Below are 23,581 nucleotides of genomic sequence, written 5' to 3'. Positions count from 1 at the left end.
GCACCCATTATTTATATCAAATAATGAATTCCATCAATTTTTAAGTACCAACTACCGAGGTTAAATTATACCAGACCAGGTAAGTTTTAGTAGTAGTACTATTGTTGTGGCAAATTCATCCTGGAAAAGGGCACCTTTTCTTCAAGTGAAAAAATGGGAATACAGAAAAATCTGGAAAAAGAAGTATCACTAAATGCATGATATAAAGGAAAATATAATCTCGATGAAGCATACAATAATGAAACTCATTCTCCACTCAAAATGTACACAACATGGCACATAATCTTCTCAACACGAACAGAATAATACTATAAACTCATGCCTTACTACTTTAATTTTATTATTCGATAAGTAATATATGAAAGTTCAAGATCATATTCATATACCTTAATTAAACAGCTTCAAGAATCACACTGATGTTTGCGTAGGTTTGACAGGAACCACTTTAGCAGCTTCTTGAGTTCTCATATCGGAGCTAACTGCTTGCGGCGGCATTGCGTGGTATTGCGGTTGTGGTGGCGCCATCACGCCACCTTGCGGAGGATAGTACATCTGCCTCCCTACTCCACCATCGTACGCCATCTGTGTATATCCACCTGCATCTGCTACTCCAACTCCCATGGTAGTCCCGGGTCTTACCATGCCATATCCTTCTGAATAACCAGCCACCTTCGGCTGTCCCTGAGATTGCAAAGTTGGTGGTGCTGCTGCAACTGTCGGCACTGCTTGTGGTAAACTAGGCATGACATTGTAAACTGGCTGATCCCTGTAGGGCTCCTGTGGCATCCTCTGAACGGCGTAGTACCCTTGACCCGGCGGTCCGGCCATTGGCCTGACAAATTGCGGGTGCTGGTTCTGGTGCTGGTGCTGGTGTGGGTGATATGCTCCGGCGGCTGCTTGATGAATCATGTAAACTGGTTGTTCCATACCGTGACTGTTCGCCGGCAGTACACCTCCGGGGACTTGTTTTTCCTGCCAATAGCCTACCGGTGCAGGTAATGTTCCTGGCACGGTTGGAGAAGGTACTTTCTCCGGTACCCTCTGAACGTAATAGTCACCTCCGGGGAAACCCGCTGCCAGATTATCGTCGCTTTTCCGACGATACATATTTTGTTGCTCTTCTAGATGCAATCTCTGCAGATCCTGAATGTGTTTCTGGATCGGATCAGTCCCCATCATCCTATCATCCACTCCATGAACCGGCACCTCCGGATCTTTAACAACTTGCTCAGCGTTCGGATCTCTCAATTTCACATGTTGCGGTACCATCCCCTTCTCTGAACCAAACAGAAAATCCGCGTTTCCAACCTGCTGTGGAACAGCCCCCGCAGTCGGAGACGCATGAATCGGACCAGAATTCAACGCATCCACAAACCTATCCTTCTCCGATTTCGAATCCTCCGAACCAAAACTCCGGCTCTGCGACACCCCACTGCCAACCGTCGCCGGCGGATTCGCCGTAAACAAAAACAACCTAAGCCTAGCTGGTTTAGGCGAAGCTCTATAAAGACGATCATACTCATGCATCATGTGTTCTAGATCATCATCATTAGTAACAGAAATCAAGGCATCAAGGTCCTCACCTGGAAGCTGATACTTAAAGGAAACAGTATCAGTATCACAAATAGCAGCAAGCTTAGAAATGAGGACAGGAAACTTAGTATTCCGATCAACAGAGAGTATTTTTGTTTCTCCGCCGATGTAAGCAAGCTGGTTATCATGAGGCCTCGGATGAATCTTACCACCATAACTACACATGAATTTGACCTTGTAATTAGGGATTTGATTCGGATCTTCCCATGCGGCAGTATTTTCGAAATCGATTTCACGGGAACGGGGAGATGAATCGCCGGATTCAGGGTAAGAGGTGTAGGAATACTCCATTTTTGGGTTTTAAGAGGAATTTCTACTGTTTTTGATAAGTGGAGTCAGGCCATTAGAGAAGAGTGAAAAATGGAAGAGGGTTGAAGAAGATGGGGGGGTTTTAACCGGCTCTTTGAGAGGAGTGGATTTACTAATCTCACCCGTGACTTTACGGAAAGTGTGTGCAACTTGATTGAAAAGTGTTGATCAGAATTGTAATAGAACGGTATAAAAAAAATAAAACAGGAACTCATAATGGTTTGGGTCAATAAATGAAAAGAATCACCTATTAATTATATATTTATATCAATAAAAAAAGACTGATCGGAAGAGTAATTTAAAATTATATAGTGATAGTATATATTTACCTAGTACACTATTTCAGATATAATTTTAATAGTGATATTATATTTACCTAGTACTTTATTTCACATAATAATGTATAATTTAATTTCACACAGTGAATATGAATTGTTTCTATTTTCTCTATTGCAAATTGATGTGATAATGTTTCTATTTTCATCACATACTAAAAATGTTGACATTTCACTGGGCTAATTTAATATCTGTCAAACTAACTATTAAGTCATTAATTACTCTAGTACTACTACTAGTTTCTTCAACATAAACTAGTCATTAATTACTCTAGTACTATTTTCTTAAACATAAACTATGTACAATATGGAGTATAAAACAATAACTTAACATCTTATATAAACTCCGGGTGAAATCAAACACCATAATGTCAAGTGGCGCAAAATGAGTTACTTATTTTATTCATTTTGAGATGATATTAAATATCAATATTGGCATATGGTGGTCAATAAAAAATTTGCACATTATTCATCTCACTGTATATCATCCCTACCAAGGGACTAATGATATCAAACATATCGTGTAACACACTCAAGGTAATTTTAATGGTTTCATATTATAAAGACTTCAAATCAAAGGCTATAATTGAATTTTAAATAATGGAGTCAAAATTTTTATTACGCATACATTACCATTGAATTTGGATCTACTTGGACCACAGTTTTTATCATTTGGATTTGATACGATCAATGTGATGCCTTCAATTCAAATTTTATAAGTTAATTGCTAGACTACAACTTTTGGGATTACTATATAGGGCCCTAGACTATAACCTTTTGGTCCTAACTCAATAAATGTCATCCTAACTAATTAGTTATGTAATGTACAGGCAGTGCTCCTTCTAGATATGTGTAGACGTACACAGTTTCATACCCATTTTTCGTCTTTATATTCATTTAATTGGGTGGTGGATTCAAAAATTTTAATACGAAACTATTATAAGGGTGGGGTGCTAACTGCCAAGTCTATATATATATATATATATTATTTGGCTTCAAAAATGAACTGTATTGATATGAAGCTGTCCCAATAATCTCAGTTTCGTATTAATTGTCCATTTTTTTCTTTACACGTTCATTAAGAAATTATTATTAAAAATGATAGTTTTACTAATTTATTCCTTAAGAAACTTTTTTGAAATTTAACAAACTTGTTTGCATTTTAAAAGAGAACTAATTATAAAGGTTAAATAGGGGGAAAATAATTAATTGTATCTTAATTTTTTAAATTGACAATTAATTTGAGATAACTATTTTTAATAGTAGTAATATAAACAACTAATACGAGACGATGAGAGTAACTATTTTTGTAGAAAGGGGATTATCCACAAGTGCCATTATGCTACTTAGTAAGTATAACAAGATTCGCAATTCATTTTAATATGAATGTGGAGAGTGCAAATTTGAAATAATTATGATTAATGTCTTGATTAATCCTTTATTATGAATACGAAAAAAAATACCTCCAAAAAATGGTCAACAAATTACTGAAAATTATAGAGAATCAAAATTGAAATTCTAAGAAAGATAAAATTTGAGATGATTTCTTCTCATCGGATTAAGTTTTCATAGAAAAACTTACCTAAGCAAATGCCAAAGTAAAAAGTAGTGGGGTTTTCAAAAGTAGTAGTTAATTACTCATTCATTTTTAATTAAAGGTTTTGAATTTGAGTTTTCAAAATCGTCTTTATTATGAAAAGCTTTATCCCTGCTATAAAACTTTCTGACATAAATTTAAATTTAGTTATAATTTAATATAAATATCAGATAGCAAATAATAGAAAATGACTAAAGAAGATAATAAAAGTCAATTGTGCCCTACCAACTAAGTTGAAAATTTCGATGAGTGGAGGAAGCAAGTCACGAAATTCATGAATAACCAATTAGCAATTGCCAAATTATATATACTAATATCATCATCAACCTAAATTGCTGAAATTGAATACAGCACCTGGCACGTGGTCGTTCATTATCTTGTTCTGTGAGAAAATGACCCCTGAAGTAGATGTCATTTTGTTTTTTTAATGTACATAAATGTGAATTAACATGCACAAATCATATACTTTTCAACAAAAATGATATATCTAAGTTATTTATATAATAATAAAAGTATATATCAATCCAATTTATAACGAATGAAATAGCTCCGGGTATATCCTTTTTTCCTAGAATAAAATTATCTACTACTTTTTTTGTTATGAGTAATTATCTATACTTTTACAAGTTTTCCACCACGCATTGTCCAATGATGAAGTCTCTGAATATTTATATTTATCATGTGATGAGGCGTAACTTGAATCCTATCATGACATGACATGACATGCCATGATTAATTGTTATCTGTATATAAGTTTTATATAATCGTTATTTAAAATTACAACACAACAATTAATTAAGAAGACATAATTATAAATTTATAATGTTATCCTCAGAAGATCAAATCTCAATGTTCTTACGTCTTAACATGCACTACAGTATAATTATAAAAACATTATAATCATAAATTTATAATTTTATCCTCAGAAGATCAAATCTTAATATTCTTACAACTTAACATGCATTACAGTTTTGTTCAAATTACAGCTATAATTATAACAACATTATAATTATAAATTTATAATGTTATCCTCACAAGATCAAATCTCAATGTTCTTACATCATAACCTGCAATACAGTTACCAGCATTGGTTCTGATGCAATGATTGGATTGTTTCACCCTTAATCAGAGGTGTCAGATTCAAGCATTGAATATGAAAAAAATTCTGTTGGAAGCATCACACCTCCAAATGGGCCCTGCAGTGCCCGGTCCGGATTTAATCGGCCTCAACGGGCTGGCTTCGGACAGGAGTGGAAAAAGAAAAAACCCTGCATTGCAGTTATGTTCTCGTGTGTTTTTTCTTTGGTTGGCGGGTTGGGGGATCCTGATATCAAGATTATAGATTCAATAATTCAATATTGCAATTTTATTCATCTGCTTTTCTGTCACAGGCATAGACTTCTATCTTTATATCAGTGGAGGAAATTTTTGTCATTTGGTTGACTCTGGAGTTTGGATTTGAACATGTTTCTCTGCTTCTTATCAATAATCACAGGTTCAATTTATTTATCTAATTTTAATTTGACACAAAAAAAAATAAAAAATAAAATTAAAATATGTGATTTTAAACTAAAAGTATATATAATGTACTAATTTAAAAATCTTTTAATCTTATAATTTTAAATAAATCACGTAAAAAATTAAAACTTAAAAAAATATTTTAAAAAAATATATATTATTTATAAAACGAACTAAAAAAGAAAATGAGACAACAAATTGAAACGGATGAAAGTAACATTTTGCATGGCGAGCACATGAAATGAATAAGGAAGAAAAAAGGGAAAGACCTATGGTCAAACCAGCATGCGACTTCTAACTCACCTTTGTCAAATGCAAACTTACACTACTTCTTGTTTGTTGAATTTTACCTTATAAGATTCTTATCGTTAAATTCATATTTTAAAATAATGTGTTTAAATCTAATATATATTATAATTTTAATGAATTTTTACTTATATATCTATGTTGGACGTTGAAACTTTTAGGTTCAACCTAATTAAGCGCCATGACTAATGACAAATGATCACGTAGAACTTTCTGGGATATAAATAGTTTCTCTCGGAGCCTATTCGGATATAGTTTTAAATTTTTATTTGAACATACATGAATTTTTTTAACTTATATTTTTTTCATAAACATGAAACTTAGCTCCATAATTTGTGAAAGTATCAAGACTTTTCAAACTCTTATATAATCCTACCAAATGTCCAAATCATAATTTATAAATAAAATATTAATATATATTAATAAATCATATATCTCTAATTTTATTTTATTTTTACATTTTAAAAAAAGCTAAGGTCAACGCATAAACTAATTGGAGGTCTTTTTTTTGTCCTTTGAGTTGGAACTTGGTGGACATTTAGTGGGGTTGCCTTTGACAAATTTGGCCTCATGAGCCAAAGATTTCAATTTGCTTCAACTCCTCTTATTTGATTTGTTTTGTCGGCCAATTCTGTGTTATTGCAGTTCAATTGACAAACCCAATAACGTGTCCTTCTCTTGATCAAACTCTTTTTTTTCTACTTAATTAACATTTGCATAAATACAACCACTTTTTGCACCCCCTAAAATTAATAGAATAAAATTAGCTATCCTTTTGTAGAGTTGTAGGATTAATGAAGTGTTTTAATTTGTGGTCCCTTTCATCATCTCACACACCATGTGATAAACATAAACTCAATTGGTTGTTTAATAAAAGAACAATGTATTACCTTGACTTTGTATTTCTAAATACATCCCTTTTTCAAAAGACCAAATTTGCTTTTATAGTTGAATTCAATTCACAAGGAATTAGAAGGAAGGAAAAAACGAAGAGAATTGATAGTAATGCTATAGTCCATAGCCATGAGATAGAAATATCGTGTATTGCCATATTGGCATGTGCAAAACTGAGGAGAAATGTTTAAAAATTCTTACCAACTGTTATTATAAAAGAATATTATATATAACAAGTGAATAACATTAGTCCAATTATATATTAAAATGGATAGCATTAATACAACATTCAACTTAAGAATATAATATAGTACTAGTTAAAAAAAGATGCATCAAGCACAAGAACCAGTGTGAATGTACTATTAACAATCTATCATGATACTGAACAGCATCATTTGGTTCTACTTTATTTTCTTTATATAACTTGAGTCAGTTATATATCACTTTTACTGTTTTAGTTTATATGACGTAGTTCAAATTTTGAGTGAATAAATTGACAATTATAAATATTTAAAAACTGTCTCAATCTCCAAATTCAAAAAAGACCAAATAAATTGAAAAGTAACTAAGGAAATATAACCGTGGAAAATAGTTTTTTTTTTCATTTGTTTATTGAGTTAATAGTTAAAAGCCCCCTTAAACTTGATACACTTTATTAAATGCACATCTAAACTATGAAGAGTCTTAATTACCCCTTCAAACATGTATTCCTGGAACTATTTACCCCCCACCCCCAAATTATGAGAAATCTTAATTACCCTCTCAAACATGAATTTTTAAAATTATTTGTCCCCCTAATATGTCACATGATTAAAAAAATTATTTTATTTCAATTTATATGACTCAAGTTCCTTTTTAATCAATTCCAAAAGGAATGACATATTTTTATATTTAGTAAAAAATTTACTTTAAAATTTTTATTTTACCCCTAATGAAATAATTATTGTCACAAAAATATTTATGACTTATTTTAGACTACTTCTTTCTTAAACTTCATTTTAAGTCAAACTACATTACATAAATAGGAACGAAAATTAAATTTTACTAAATATAGAAATATGTCTTTTTTTAGGAATTGTCTAAAATGAAAAATGAGTCATATAAATTAGATATAATATTTTTTTGTGCCTTGTCACATATTAGGGGTAAATAGTTTCAAAAATATATGTTTGAGGAGATAATTGAGATTTCTCATAATTCAAAAGGTAAATAGTTTCAAAAATCAATATTTAAGAAAGTAATTAAAACTTTTCATTATTTAAATAAGTATTTAATAAAATGTATCAAGTTTGAGGACTTTTAACTATTAATTGTTTGTTTATTTTGTTGGGAGAGGCAGTTTGAAGTAAAGGGATTTGTAAGACAGCCCTAAAGGTCGTTTGTTTTCTAACTGTTAATTACTCTATCTAAAAATTTGTGAGACAATACACATATATTAAGAAAAATATTTAAGGACATAATTTGAATCATATTTTTTACTATTATCTTTTGTAAAATCATAAATATAACTTTGCAAGTAGTGTAATTTATCTCCTAGAAAATATAAAATCTCAATAAATGAAAGGGTAAATATGAAAAAAGTTTAAAAATCTATCTTGAACTTTAAATAATTCAATTATTTTGAACTTTAAATAATTCAATTATTTTGAACAATAATTTTTTTTTTTCAAAACTTTACTTAATATGAAATAGAGGAAGTATCAGATAGCTTGACATTTGCAACTGTATTATTGTCCTTCAAAGTCAAACAACATACGTTTGACCACCCTAGTTACCAAAAACAAACTAAGTTAATTTTTAAAATATTTGTCATTTTAAATTTAATTATTATTATTTTATTTAGTTATTTAATATTAAAAATAAAAGAGCAAAAATATGAATTGATATTGAAATAGCTATTTTTAATAGGGAGGGAGCACATGTCACTCTCTGTACTTTATCTAAATCTAAATAGACCGGTGGACTAAGTGATCAATTTTTCTGTCCTAGTAGAGACCATTAGAATTTCAAAATTTAAAGCTTGAACAACCATTTAATTTACATTTTGTTTATACAATGTAAGAACAATTTTTAAATATTATTTACAGGTAAATTTGAGTTGGACAGAATTATGCTGTAGCTAGTTGTAATTAATAAACCAATACGTACACATGGGTTCTCTTGCTGGCAACTCGTATTGGAAAAACAAAAAACAAATGCAAGCAAAGGAAAAAGGGAAACCAATCAATTAAAATAGCGATCAAGTTGATGATAAATCGAAGCTACTTACGCCTTAGACGTTTGATTTCATCTCGTAATTTAAAATTATGAGATGAAATAAGTGTTTGAACATTAAAATTATGAGATGAGATCTCAAATTTTTCAAAAAGATTGATTTGAAAATTTCATATCATGATTTCACGTTTTCATATAAAATTTATCCACAAGTTTATAATTAGTAAAAAAAATCACCATTTTATATTTACCACCATTTATTTCATATATTTTGAAACTGTTGATCCAACGTCACAATTTTGATTTCCGGCACATGATAATTTTAAACTAATGTCTGTATTATATGAGACAATTATATTAATGACAAGTACACTATAATTCATGTTCAATTTTTTTTTTGTTATGTTAAAGTTCAATCAATAAATATTATATTTTTTAGAATAAAATTTTGACGGTATATTCTACTTTTATTATGAACTTTTGTTTATTTGGTAAAATTGTATAAACAATTGTGGTAATTTTGATAGTTTTTAAAATTTATAGTTTTTTTTATGTTTATGAGGAAAAAAATACAACTTAAAAATATAAATTACATGTCCAAATAAAATTTCAATTTTATCTCACATAATTTCATATCATAATATTATCTCACATGGTTAAACAGACCCTTAGTAGTTCATCTATTTTAATCTATGTTGTGATGTCCGATTGAACAGAGACTTTAAGAACTATTTTTTTTTGACATTTATGATTTAAAAATAACTATTTACATAACTATAAATTATTTTAATAAAAATAAAAAAATAAAAATTAAATTATCATAAAATTCTTGATAAGAAGCATTTTTGTTCGAATGGGATCTTATGCGGCACGAATCCAAAATAATTGAGAGTATCAAATATGGAGTGAGAAATCATTTTTTTTTTAAAATTTAATATCATATAAATTGGGACATTGAGATTTAGTTATATAGTCATAAATCGTACACTATTTTCGGCGATAATATCTCCAGGTACGACATGAATGCTTCTCCTCACTCGTCGTCATCAGCCTTCATGTTCTCCCATGCTTATATTTATTAGAAACTAACCTTCTATTTTATTTATTTTATGTCTCATGTAGTATATGTATAAGGCCAAATCTATCGGTGGACACCAATTTTTATTTAGACATCAAAACCAGGAGATATTCACTTTAGACACCTAATATAAGGGTCTAATATATATAATTTTTCTAATTATTTTTTAAAAATATAAGTTGGAAGTGTCTAATAAAGATACAGTTGTTTGTGAATTGCGATTAGTTGGGGCTTGCGAATGAGCATTTGAAGCCCAAAGATCGGACGAAAGTCCAGATACACCTAAGGGTCAGCCCAAAACAGGACAAACAATTGAAAGCGCTAAAATTGAAAGTAGTAGTGGTTGTTGGGACCTTTGGAAGACAGTAGTAGGAAAATTGAATTTAATCTGAATATCGACGTTGACTTCTCAATGCTTCTTCATTGCTAGTGGTTTCACCCACAGCCAAACTTTTGTGTGTTTTTGCCCAGTTCAAAAATGGGGAAGAAGCAAGTGATGTTGCCGGCGAATGAAGTAGACCTCACCGCACTCAAATATGTACCGGAAAATATTGAAGGTTTGTATTTCTTCTTTTTCTTTATTTTCGCTATGATGACATTAATTGATTGTTATTTTTAATTGATTTGCAGCTCCACATTTGACTGGTTTTTGGTTCAAGTTGTTTGTTAAAGCAATGGAGGCACCTTTAATTGGTTCTTTAATTGCCAGTCATTTGAAGCAGAAGAATGGGATTACTGAGGTTTGTTTAATTGCGATTTTATGTATCTTGATGCCTCAAAAAGAGATTAATAAATTAAAAACTGTTGTTTTTATTTGTCAGATTCTCAAGAATACTGTGATCCCAGAGGTTCCCATGTTCATTCCCCACTTCCCTCGTCAAGGTTCTATATTAAGCTCTTGCTGCTTATTATTAATTTTTGTGTGTTTAAGTGATACCAGTTAGTTGTGATTAAGTTTTAATCATGTTTTGTACATTTGCTTTAGGTCTAATGTTTGCTAGTGAAACTATTTTTTAATTAGATTGGGACGGGCTTAAATTAGAGCGACATGGACATGGAGGATTCATTTAACAGATTCCGACCTGCTTGGGATTGAGCCATAATTGTTATTGTTGTTGTATACTCTATGTTTAGTGTACATCAATTTTCCATAGTGGAGTAGGAAGATACTTATTCCTTTTAAATATGTCCTTCCACTGAGATGGAGCTGCTTAACTATCTTATTGTACTCGTTATCTCTCTCCCCCACCATATTAGTTGGTGGATCTAATTTTTGCCAGCAAAAGTTCTTGAGCAATCTTATATATCAGAGGCTAAGATTTTTACTACTTAGATTTTACTCTTTGAGACTGTAATGGTGATAAAATAATACTCAGCTGATTTTCGGACATATAACTGGAAAGAAGAATAATATTGCCATGATTTTGTGGAAGTTGGAATTTGGAATTCAGGCGCTTTTCTAATGGTAATGACTTGTTTAGTATGTATGTGTATTAGAGCCAGAGCCTGGTGTTGTTTTATTAGAAGAAGATGGAAAACCTGAAGAACGGGTTGATTTAGCATTGAAGTGGCTTCCACGTTATGATCCTACTAGCAGATGGAGTTCTGATTCAAAAGAAGCATTCCAATTCCGCTACTGGAAAATTCGTGATTATGGATATGCATACAGATCTAAGCTTACGACCCCATCTATGGCAAGTGACTTTCCGTTCATTGTTTTATTTCGATCATCTTCAAGACTAATAAACCTCTGTCATGCTAAAGGTTGCAGAGCACTTTATCTCAGCTATGGAAGGATTTAATAATAAGCAGCCATCAGCACCATTATTAATCTCATTTGACCATGATGAAGTGAGAAGGCAAGCGGCAGCTTCCACTCAAAGATTTGAGGAAGGTATTTTATTTGTTGATGTGCATAAAGTTGGATCTTGTAAGAACCTACACATGCAATTCACAATTTGTCTTTTCTTTTTCTCTAAGTTTTCAGCACACGGCGTCAAATAAATGATAATAGTTTCCTGCAAATAAAGCATATCTCAAACTACTGTGCAAAGTCTGCTGATTTTGTTACTAAACCGTATTTCCTTTCATCTGTTTTCTTTTCTTTAATGATGTGGTCATGGAGGAAACCCACTGTCAATCTTGGATGGGATTTTCATTGCAGTCAAGGATGACATTGATTGCTATCCTCATCCTTCAAAGGGTATGTGTTTAACTTCATATTTCCTCTGTAAATATCTCTGCGATTTTGAGCTGAACATTTCCCTGTAAAAAAGTGCAGGTGGTTCTAAATGGTTTCATGAGGTTCGCCAGGTAAAAGAAGATGCGGTTTCTGTGTCAAGATTACGAAAAAGTGGTGCAATTTTAGTAGGAAAGGCAAATATGCATGAGTTGGGTATGGGCACAACAGGAAATAATCCAAATTACGGGTAAACTTTTTTCCTTGAACCTACAAAATAGCAAACATGACTATTTTTTTTAAAAGATATATGCTAAATATTGGTTTTTTGAATGTTGTAGAACGAATTCACATTTAACAGGAGTATTCTAAAGACGTCCCTCAGAAAATCACTTTTTTGGTTTAGATTTCTTCCTTTCTGTTTCAATTTTGATCTTTCTGTGACTGGAGTATTGGATGTTCTTTGGCAGTCATTTATGGCTCTACTTTTGCCAACATAGCATAAGGTTCACTGGAGTGGTTTATTCCTAGTTCTTTCCTCTTGTTCAACAGAGGTTGTCGGGTGGTGTTTACTTGGCTGTTATGTGATTAGTGCCACATTTTGACTCATTTAACTGTAGAATAGTACTAATACTTTTGTTTCCCTACATCTCTTTTGAATGATGATTCTTTCCTTAAGTTGCATATTTCAACATGTCTAACGAACAATGTTGTCTAGTTATTACATCTTTGTAGTCTTTTTCTTTGGTTGAGTGGATGGGATTCTTGCTTGAGTTATATCAGATAAGCCACTCATTCAGACCGCTTTAGATATCTTTCCCTTGTTCATGAAATAGAATTTTTTGAAGTGTATCTGGTAACTATTGTTTCTTGGGTATCTTTTAGGTTGAGTGTATATTTTACCATTCACATCAGTAATGAACATTTTCCCATTGCAGTACTCCTGGAAATCCGCATAATCCAAAAAGGTACACAGGTGGTTCTTCCTCAGGTTCAGCTGCAATTGTCGCTTCTGGATTGTGCTCAGCAGCATTGGGAACAGATGGTGGAGGTTGTATAAACATATCGGCCGTAGTGAATTAGTAAGTTGTTTTAAAATGGTTATAGATTTTCAAGATTTATTCATTTAAAGTCCAGGTTCAGTACGGATTCCTGCTTCTCTTTGCGGGGTTGTGGGCTTGAAAACAACATTTGGTCGGACCGACCTGACAGGGTAAGTTCATGAATGGCAGGCAATGTGCATCTATACCTTAATGGCTTATCCTTGTGCATTATATTGTTCCTCTCAGGAAGACTTTCTGTCTACTGTCAAAGCTATGATCTGCTGCCTCGTACAACTTGCCTCCTTCAGTTGCTACAATTTAATCTTTCTAGCCTAAAAATATTTCTTTTCTGTAGTTATCCATATTTTCTGGCTTTATCAAGTCTCTATGTTAAGTTGTTAACATATATTCTTCAATATCTCTAAAGGGCATTTTTCATTTCGCTAGTGGATAAGTGAAACAATCATGATAAACCTAAAACTCTGTGTAAGATGTAAAATCAATTATATTCTTCTAGGCCTCGGTCAAAACTCAAAAGCATTATTTCCCATGCACTTCATGGAATGAGAAATAAGGTAGCTTTGTAGAAAAGTGAATCCTTTACTGCAGTAGTTGATAACTCTGTTCTGCACATTGCTTAGAAATGTAACAAAGAAGATAACTAGACACTTTCTATACGCACCATACTTAAATAATTCATACCGTGATACGACAGCTAAGGAGACACATAGTACATATTCTACTGACATCTTGCAGATTCAGAGTTATGCAGTTTCAAGGTATTGGTAAAAAAACAGAAAGATTTTTGGTTGTCTATTCTTTCATTACAGAATCCAAAAACAAGAAAATGCCAATGAACTTCATGTCCCATGAATGCTGTTAGAGTGCGCACAGAAGCAAGCTAATGTTTACTTACAAATTTTGGTCAGATGACTTTTTTTGTATGCATGAACATGGAGAAGTGATGTTACGTCTAGTTATGTCCAAGAAGCTAGATGTCAAAAGAAATAATATTAAGTTCATTTTATGTTGTGATATGTTTCATTTTGGCCATAGTCAATGATATTAGAATGAACTCCCATACACTTAACAGAATTTGGAAATCGATAGAAGTGGTCAATATTTGAAATTTGATGAGAAGTACATGATAATGTTTAGGTTATGTATTTGTTTAAAAGAAAAATCTTTGGGTTACGTAACTCCGTCGGGCATATTTTACAAACATTTTCAATGATTGTGATTGCATATTGCAAGCATAGATATGTTTATAATTTTGTTCGTCTCTGTTGTTTTCTCAGGTCACTGTGGAAAGCAGGAACTGTCACAATTATTGGACCCATCACAGCTACAGTTGAGGATGCCATACTTGTGTTAGTAATTGGGTTTTACTGCCAATTTCCTTACAAATTGTCAATTCTGGTCATTAAAATCTCTGATATTCATCTCACTGTGTACAGTCAAGCCATGCATTACATATGCAATCAAAATTATTTTGGTGTTGCGCTGTTTACATTTTGCATCAATTTCATTTACCTTTATGTGTGCTAAACAATGGTGAAGAAGATACCACAACAACAACATACCCAGTACAGTCTCACAAGTGGGGTCTGGGGAGGGTGAGGTGTATGCAGACATTACCCTTGCCTTGTAAAGGTAGATCAATTAGGTTGTATGTATGTATCTTTTAAAATTAGGTTGTATGTTTGGGGATCTTTTTGTTAAATTTGGTTCAGCTATCTTGATCATGGTGATAATACCAGTCTTAGAGTTGATTTGTGTTGATTATTGTTATTTCCTTGCAACTTTTTAGGTATGCAGCAATCTTGGGATCCTCTCCAGCTGATCGAATTCGGCTGAATCCTGTAAGCACTCACAAAGTGTACTTTTGCGAAATTTCAGGATGTTGTTCTGCTTGAGGTTTTAGTTTTAACTTTGTTTTTCTTCATTCGTGTAAATACTTTAGTTAATATTAGTAAATAGGGTATCTGATCATTTTTCAAATTAGAGTTTTCCCGCTAAAATTGCAGTTATGATGATCAACTATGATACTGGAGTATGTTGATTACCATAACAACTCAAGTTTGGGGTATTTTTCTACAGAGATCTGTTCTGATCCTGGTTCAGTTTTGGGGATGTTTCTTCTGCTGAATGTTCCATTGTTTCTGTTTTTATATATGCTGCAGTATTAACTCTACTTGTATCATATAGATTATAGAAGACTATTGTCACGACCCAAAAACTGAGGTCATGATAGCACACATCTCAAAACCCAATCTGATGTGTAACCCTAAAAATAAAATTCATACAAGACTCCCAAAGGGGAAAGTGATTCCACGATTTAAATAAAAAGAAAAAAAACAATGAAGAAATTATCCCAAAACCTGGTGTCATAAGTATAAAGAGCATCTAATACAAGGTTCGAATCTGAAGATACAACATAAGTCTCTGAATGATACAAAAGACTGAAAAATAAAGATAGACTAGTGACGATCCGAATTCTGGGACCTCACCACTAATCTGAGAATTACACAATCCGCTAGAATATTAACTGCCACGTGGGGTACCCCGACTAGTATCTGCATCAAAAAGGGACACAGAAGTAGGGGTGAGGACAATTCACATGTACTCAGTAGGTTTTAGCTGACTGAGTATAAGGAATTAATCAAACCTATGAAATAAACTAAGGAACGCTTCCACCTGCATATAGAAAAGTCCCACTTCGGCATCGGTGCCGCCAGTTTATATATATAGTGGCACGAATAAAGTATAATAACAACTCATAGTCACAATTAATCAAATAATTCAAGCAGCACAAATGTCAATGCAATGCAATGCAATATGATGATGCAATGATGTGGTGGTACGGTGGAATCAAGACTGTCGCACAGCCTGTCGTATACACCTGCCGAGCTGTGCTACCAAGCAGGACCCATGGGGGTCTCGCAGACCATATACCTCAATCACAATATCTCATTATCCTTGCCACCTCCTCGTGGTCAAGGGATCACAATGCATCCACTACCCTGCCGGAAAACTGCCTCGGTCAGGGACTCAAGATACAAAGGTTAGGATCACAATGCATCCACTACCCTACCGGAAAACTACCTCGGTCAGGGACTCAAGATACAAAGGTTGGGATCACAATGCATCCACTACCCTGCCGGAAAACTGTCTCGGTCAGGGACTCAAGATACAAAGGTTTAAAGGTGTTTCATTTTCTTTCTCAAAAAGAATTTCCATATTTCTCAACTTCCCATGTTTCATGATGTGATGAATGAGGATGAATGCATCAAAACACATATGCATGGAAGTAATAATCAACTCACATGTGGTATAATGTTCAAAGTTCTCAAAACTTAACCTACACATGATATTCACCCTCAATAAATAGTAACGGGAAGAACACACTTTCATTTAAATATTCACCCCTTTCTCAACAATATTTCAATACTCAAGTATGCTCAAAACCCCCAACTCAATCTCTCAGGCGGCATCACAAGTCAAATAATATACTCAAGCCTCTCTCTTAGGCAAATCATAATTCACATGCTCTCAAAGCAAATAAGATAACAAATAAGGCCCCCACACGGGCTATGTAATACAAATAAACCCCGTCACGGCAACACATTAATAAATAAGCCTCCACACGGACATCATAATATATATAACATTCTCAACTCATACTACAACTCCATCCCAAAGTCTATAACATATGAATGACTAATTACCCCATCTCAATCTCAAAGAAAGATAGCCAAACCTACCTCAATTGCCGAAACCACACTCAAATACCTCCACCGGACAAGCAAATCTCGAATTCAGCGCCCGGAATGACAATCCACTATCAACAATGAAACATACACGTCACAAGGAGTCCAATGACACCCATATTGATAGGTTTCGGAACCGGGGGTAAAATGGTCCAAAAATTAACTATTTTCGAAAAGGGTCAAATCTGTAAATTTATTGAACAATACCATTCTATTGGTAATAAGGAACTCATGGTTGAAAAACCCATAAAAATAGAGCTCAAAACGAGTTGGAAATCACAATTTTCCTTAAATTCGGATTAGGGAAGAAACAAGGATTTTGGGGGTTTGAAACTAAAATTTAAGTGTTAAAATCGTCAAAAACTTAATGAAAAAGGAAGGTTTTAGGTCAAAAATCACTTACCCAACACTTTGCCTCGAAAATCTCTTCTCAAATCACCTTAAGGAGTTCAAGAACTCAAACAAATGTTGAAAAATATTGAAATGGGAAGAAAGGGGCATTTTCTGCCCAAAAAGTTACTGTTCACGCGTGTTACTGTTCACGCGTGTTTTGTACAAATTTACGAAAATCACCCTCAAGGTCATTACAACTATCTTGGTTGACTTGCTGGAAAAAAATATGACTTTTCCCTGTCCATTATAACCTTGTTGTTTTAGGTCCCCAAAATGGAGTTGATATATCTAAACCAGGCCAATCTTAAGCATAGGATTAAGTAGATCCTATACTTGTACCGGAGACTGTTGACGTAGGTTCAATGCCAAATGAGTTCTTTTCATTGGATTAAAAAGTTGTACTCTGCATTAAGTATGCTGTTTTCTACTCTCATTAATATTAATTGATTTTTTTTTTCAGTCTATCCCTTGTTTACCAGATTTGTCTTCCAGTGAGAGTTCAAATATTTTGAGATCACTTACCTTGGGAAAGTATACAAAGGTGTTGCACTTCTGTTCTCTTAAGGTAGTTGGTGACTTTAACCTTCTTGGTTGAACTTTGGCTGATATCAGACATGTTTTACAGTGGTTTAACGATGTTAGCTCGACCGACATATCTGATAAGTGTGAAGATGTCCTAAACCAACTAATTCATCTGTATGGGTGCAATGTAAGTCCATATTAAATGTGATCAATTCTGTCAGACTCATGCTTTTTACATCAAGATTATTTTCTATTTCAGAAGACTTTATGTTTGAAGATTAGGTTCACTTTCTGGATGTAACTTTGTTTATTTTATTTTTCTTGCTTAACTCTTTGCAATCAAGACAACAGAGATTGTCATACCGGAGCTTCGTGAGCTGCGCACAGCCCATACTGTTACTTTTGGATCTGAATCACTGTGCTTATTGAATCCTGATTGCGAGGATGGGTAGATCTATTTTCCATCAAGCTATTAGTACGACTGCTTGCTATCTTGTAGTTTGGACTAATATAAAATTTCTTTCATTTTATGTAGGAAAGGAGTAAGATTGACTAATGATACTCGCACAAATCTGGCACTTTTCAGATCATTTGCAGCATCTGACTATATTTCTGCCCAGTGCCTTAGGTAAAGAAGTCGTTACTGAATTACTTCCATACATGTTGAAACAATTTCTTCAACTATTGTTTGTCTTAGTATTAAATTAAGGATGTGAAAGCTGCTACTGTATTGTGGATCAGTGGAATATACATGTATGATTCTACATTTAGTAGGCATTCCTAGCTTTAACTACATCAGCAATTTATTTTGCTTACTTCACTTTAAGCTCACTGTGTGTAAAAGCTTAGAAATTTACCATCTTCACGTCCTGATTTTTGTTTTTCAATTGGAGGAAAAATATTCTCAGAGCTTGTGCACGGAAACAAATTTGTACTCCACTAAAAGAGCACATCAGAATCTATGTTCATGTCTTTAATTTCATGGTTTCTTTAACTCCATAGTTACTTTGTATCTCTGAAGTGTCATCTAATGGTGCTTTTTGTCTATGTTTTGGACTACCATGTTTTATCTAAATGTTAAAAGATTTCACTCTCGCTATAGAATTGCATTTAGAAATATGATGAAAGTTTATTCAATTTATTTCAGCTTTCCTGTGTCTCTTATTGCAGGCGAAGGATGATGTACTACCATATGGAGATTTTCAAGAAAGTAGATGTCATTGTAACACCTACCACTGGGTAAACTAAGTTCTTGCACTTATGGGCTCTGATATCTATAAAATCACTTCTTTCACATCCTGTTACGTTTGCAATAAATAGCTACTGTCCATTGCAGGTATTTTATGTAAATTGTTGGTTAATCTCGGTGAGATTTATCACCCGGGTAAATAGATGAAATACTTGTAATAATTCCCCATATTGAAATAATGTACTGATAATTTGACCCATAAAAAAAGGTACTTATAATTTGAAATGTATAAAGCATCTATAAAAGGTCCTAAGCATAAGCATTAAGACATGCGCTTGTGCGTTTTCCTTATCTCACATGGTATCAGAGCTCTCTTAAGAATGAAACTTGTGTTTGTTTTCAATGATTTGGTAACTAAAAGCTAAAACTGACCTTTGGAGTTACATGATACTGTTGGCAACTATTTTCCTCAATCTTCTGGTTGATGGAAGTTGGTTTTAGAAATAGTTTTGTCAAAAAAGAAAAAGTAGATTTTTCCGAAGTCCTTTTGTGATTGACAATTTGACATAAGATTGTACTTCAATGGAAGTCAATTTTAGATGATTGGTGCAGGATAGGAACTATATGTTTCTTTTCACTTCACGTGGATAATGCTTAATCAGTGAATGACTCAATACGAGTATTAAGGATTAGCTTATTTCTCATGTCTTTGAAGTTGTACCCCATAATTTAGCTTGACGGTTGGAGTTACATTTTTCTGATGTTATGATCCACAGAGGATTTCCATTGAATACCTCACTCACGGAGTTTTCACATCCAAATGGAAATGTATATGTTCATACAGAATCACTCATACTAAGGCTGTTCTATCATATCACAGAATTTTAATTTATTCCCAAGCAAATTATATCTTCCATTTTTTTTTCCAACTGAAGTAGATGGACCAATGCTTTTTGTATGTTGTCATTTATTTCAAGCTGTTTGTGGACTAACAGACACTTAAATAGTTACATTCATAAATTTCTATTTTTACTTTTTTCCAGAATGACAGCCCCAGAAATTCCAAAAAGTGCTCTTGCAGTTGGAGAGACAAATTTACAAGTAGTAGGTAGGTTAACATCTGTTTCTATCTTTTTTTGAAAAAATTATTATTTACCAATAAAAAACATCATTTTATTACTTTGTAGTAGTCATTAATAGTCCCTGGATCGTTTACGTCAAATATATATATATAAGTATGAGAATGCTATGCTATTTCACGAGATATCTTATGAATAAAATATTTGATGTTTGAGTGGGTGTTAATTCAGAAAATTTGATTTTTGTATGCATTGAAGACAGATTGTACTTTGGTATCTAAACTCCTGAAGCATTTTATCTCAATATATTCTCAATTCTACGACAGTTCTTTTCATTGTTATGATGAGCACTTCATGATGATCTAACTCTATTTAGACTACTTATTTCATTTGCTATTCTTTTCAGCAAGCCTAATGCAATTTGCTATGACAGCAAATGTTCTTGGACTTCCGGCAATTTCTGTCCCTGTAAGTGATATTCATCTTTTTCCTCTTAGGCAGTTCACTGAGAGTAAATCTCATAAAAGGATATGGAATAGAAGGACAAGGACCTGCATGTTGATGATGTGCGAACAAGTTTCAAACAGTGCTCCTATTCTAAGCATTTCAACATTATAACATTACAATAATAGGTTTATCATACATAATATAATATTACACAAATACCAATTGTGTCGAAACTGGTCGTATACGTGGAAATTTTAATAGTTTCCTCTCAGTTATTCTGTAGTTAAGTGTCGTCAAAATAGAACTACAGTAAAACCTCTATAAATGCATATGCTTGAGATCGGATTTTTTTTTCATTTATCGAGATTATTAGTTTATCGATAAATGCATAAAGTATTTATTTATCGATAAATAAATATTTATTATTTTAGAGAGTATTTTGCAGTATGTGCCATACGAAAGAAAAAATAATATTTGAATTAAGAATTTCAAAAGTTTAAATCTAGAAAACTAAAAAGTGTAGTCTTTGCATATTTATTATTTAAATTTAGGAAAGCTAAACGAATTTAGTGAAGTTTAATGTTTTTAATTGTATTCATGTATATAGAATAGGAAGAGATTTTATGTTAACTATAAAAGGAAAAAGTTAGAAATAGTTATTGGTCTAGTATTATTGACTGATTAAATATAATATAAATTCTTTATGTATTCTAGTAATTATTACTTTACATTTTTTCTGGGCCTTTAATACTTTATTTTTAATTATTATCTAATGCATTTAGCGAGAATATTACTTTAATATAACTGGCCCAAGTCGGGACCGGAGAAAAATATTCATTTAGCGAGATTATTACTTTATCGAATATTACTTTATCGAGGTTTTACTGTATTGGCTCTTAAGTGAAGGGCCTACTCACCTTCTTTCCAATTAATATTGACACGCAGCAGTAAAAATGACTGACTCAACACTATCTCTCTTCACAACTTTCTCCATTTGTATTTGCACAGCCTCTGTTCCCTTTAAAACTAAGATGTCTCTTGATTGATGGCAACCACCATAGGATTCAAAATTATTCTGAAACGTGTGGATGTCAAATATCAATCAACATCATGTGTTTAGAATGTACCTATCGCACTAATTTACCTTTCTTTTTCTTTTGTTTTCATGGTTAGATTGGTTATGATAAACAAGGACTTCCAATAGGCTTGCAACTTATTGGTCGTCCGTGGTGTGAAGCTTCATTGTTGCGTTTAGCTACTGCAATAGAGGTATTCTCCTCCGCCCTACCAGCCATCTGGCCCCAACTAACAAAGTTACAAACTGCTAAAACATTCAAACGAGTATTGACAGGAAATTTGACTCGTGCTTTCAGGAAATCTCTGCAGAGTATAGGAAGAAGCCAGTGGAGTTCTATGACATCTTGAAAGGGAAGCTTAATTAACGGTTTCAAAGACTCCATTGAAATAAAGGGAGAGAATTGACAAGAACAAGCTTTAAGCCACCTCAAAGGCAAGACAGGATTTTATCACAAAAATGAAACTTATAGGACAAATGGAACAAGAGTTGAAGAATACTCAGACATAAAAAACCTGGTCGTTTGTGTTGAAAAAATATTGTTTAATATCTCAAAAAGAATTATTATGTTTGCAATTACAATTGTAAGATAATTGTTTATTTTCTCTCAAGTCATTTATTGGCCATTCTTGTTCCCTATATATAGTCTGTTTGGATTGACTTATTTTTAAGCAGCTTATAAGTTGAAAACTGCTTATAAGTTAAAAAAAAAAGAAGTAGGTGTAGGCCAATTTTTTTTTTTTAACTTATAAACTGTTTTCAACTTATAAACTGTTTAAAATAAATTCATCCAAATAAATCCAACTATTTATTGAAGATTATTTTAAGCACAAAATGACTTTAAGTTGGCTAGCCAAATACTCAAAAAAAGCTGAAAACAGCTTATAAGTCAATCCAAATGACCTCATAATCTTCATTTTGGCATCCCTTTGGAAGATGGAAAATATCGAGTGAGCAACCAAGAGGCAAATTTCTTCTCCTCATTATCTTTATTGCTGGGTTTTTTGTTTATTTAACCTTTATTGTTTTTGTTTTTAGTTTATATCAGAAGTGTTTGTTGAATTTTAAGATATGTTTTTATAGGTGGAAATGTTATATACACCTCAAACTTTTAAAAATGTTAAACCTCTCTCCCAATTTTCTTTGGCATACCTCTATCTCTTTTAAAATTTATTATAGCCCAACTATTATACCTCCTTATTAGTGTCTTGTTGCACCTCCTTGTCACATGTGCCAACCACCTTAGCCTCACTCCTTTCATCTTTTTCTCCATGGAGTCCATTCCACCTTGTTTGTGTAACATAGCTTCTAATTTTGTTTCTCCTAATATACCCGCATATCTATTTGAACAACCTCATATCCGCCGCTCAACTGTTATACAAATAGCTGAGATGGGCGGGAGACTGGACTTTCTATTAATGGGGGAAAAGACAAAGCAATACGCATGCCGGCGGGAACATGACACATTCAGTTATTTCGCGACGCCATGATTTTATACTATCCTACGCAAATCCTCTCTCCAACAAGCTTGCTTTCAGAAGAAGAATTAATAGCAATCTTCCTTACCCTTCACCCGCTTTATAAAAAAGACCTTAACAACATACAATATTTTATTAAAAGACATGTAAAGAAATTTCCATAAAAGAATTTGGTTTTTACTTTTGAAATTACATTTGTGACACATAAATTGAGACGGAGGCAGTAGTAATTAATCAATAGATGATTTGAATAGTTTGCATCTGTTGTTTGTTAGAAATGGGGAAGAAGATAGTAATGTTGCCGGTGAGTGAAGTTGACATGACGAGTGTGAAGTATACGCCTCAAAGAATTCAAGGTCTTCCTTATCAATTCATTATAGTCCCTCCATTTATAATCTGTTATGCAATTTTTTTGATTATGACTTTAAAAGCTAAATCATGAGTTAAATATTGGAAATACATAAATAAGTATCATAAGTTGGAATTTTCATATCAAAACGGTGGAATATTTATAGATTTTAAAATGTTTATCAAAGTTCATTTTAAGACAGAGGATAGGGCG

At 32.8% G+C, this 23,581-nt stretch overlaps 2 protein-coding genes across 2 annotated transcripts; one reads left to right on the top strand and one right to left on the bottom strand.

Moving 5' to 3' along the window:
- Nucleotides 1-203: 203 nt before the first annotated feature.
- On the bottom strand, nt 204-2,059 carry LOC129885691 (uncharacterized). The gene has a single exon (XM_055960063.1). The coding sequence runs from the start codon at nt 1,882-1,884 to the stop codon at nt 409-411; it is 1,476 nt and encodes a 491-aa protein (XP_055816038.1). The 5' UTR covers nt 1,885-2,059; the 3' UTR covers nt 204-408.
- Nucleotides 2,060-10,181: 8,122 nt separating this feature from the next.
- Nucleotides 10,182-22,171, top strand: LOC129885689 (fatty acid amide hydrolase-like). Its single transcript, XM_055960062.1, has 20 exons — nt 10,182-10,401; nt 10,475-10,584; nt 10,666-10,726; nt 11,342-11,538; nt 11,609-11,738; nt 11,970-12,047; nt 12,126-12,273; nt 12,962-13,074; nt 13,161-13,236; nt 14,365-14,436; nt 14,877-14,928; nt 17,690-17,770; nt 17,855-17,938; nt 18,096-18,199; nt 18,287-18,379; nt 18,922-18,990; nt 19,984-20,048; nt 20,426-20,487; nt 21,640-21,735; nt 21,840-22,171. The coding sequence occupies exons 1-20, from the start codon at nt 10,323-10,325 to the stop codon at nt 21,906-21,908; spliced, it is 1,839 nt and encodes a 612-aa protein (XP_055816037.1). The 5' UTR covers nt 10,182-10,322; the 3' UTR covers nt 21,909-22,171.
- The last annotated feature ends 1,410 nt before the right edge of the window (nt 22,172-23,581 follow it).

The sequence above is a fragment of the Solanum dulcamara genome, chromosome 4 (genome assembly GCF_947179165.1).
Source record: "Solanum dulcamara chromosome 4, daSolDulc1.2, whole genome shotgun sequence".
Classification (NCBI taxonomy): Eukaryota; Viridiplantae; Streptophyta; class Magnoliopsida; order Solanales; family Solanaceae; genus Solanum; species Solanum dulcamara.
This window is presented reverse-complemented; position numbering and strand designations above follow the sequence as displayed.

Coding starts and splice junctions, on each gene's coding strand:
- LOC129885691 (XM_055960063.1), bottom strand. CDS start 1,884: ATGGAGTATTCCTACACCTCTTACCCTGAATCCGGCGATTCATCTCCC.
- LOC129885689 (XM_055960062.1), top strand. CDS start 10,323: ATGGGGAAGAAGCAAGTGATGTTGCCGGCGAATGAAGTAGACCTCACC. Junction 10,727..11,341: donor TCCCCACTTCCCTCGTCAAG/GTTCTATATTAA, acceptor TATGTGTATTAG/AGCCAGAGCCTGGTGTTGTT. Junction 12,048..12,125: donor CTATCCTCATCCTTCAAAGG/GTATGTGTTTAA, acceptor AAAAAAGTGCAG/GTGGTTCTAAATGGTTTCAT.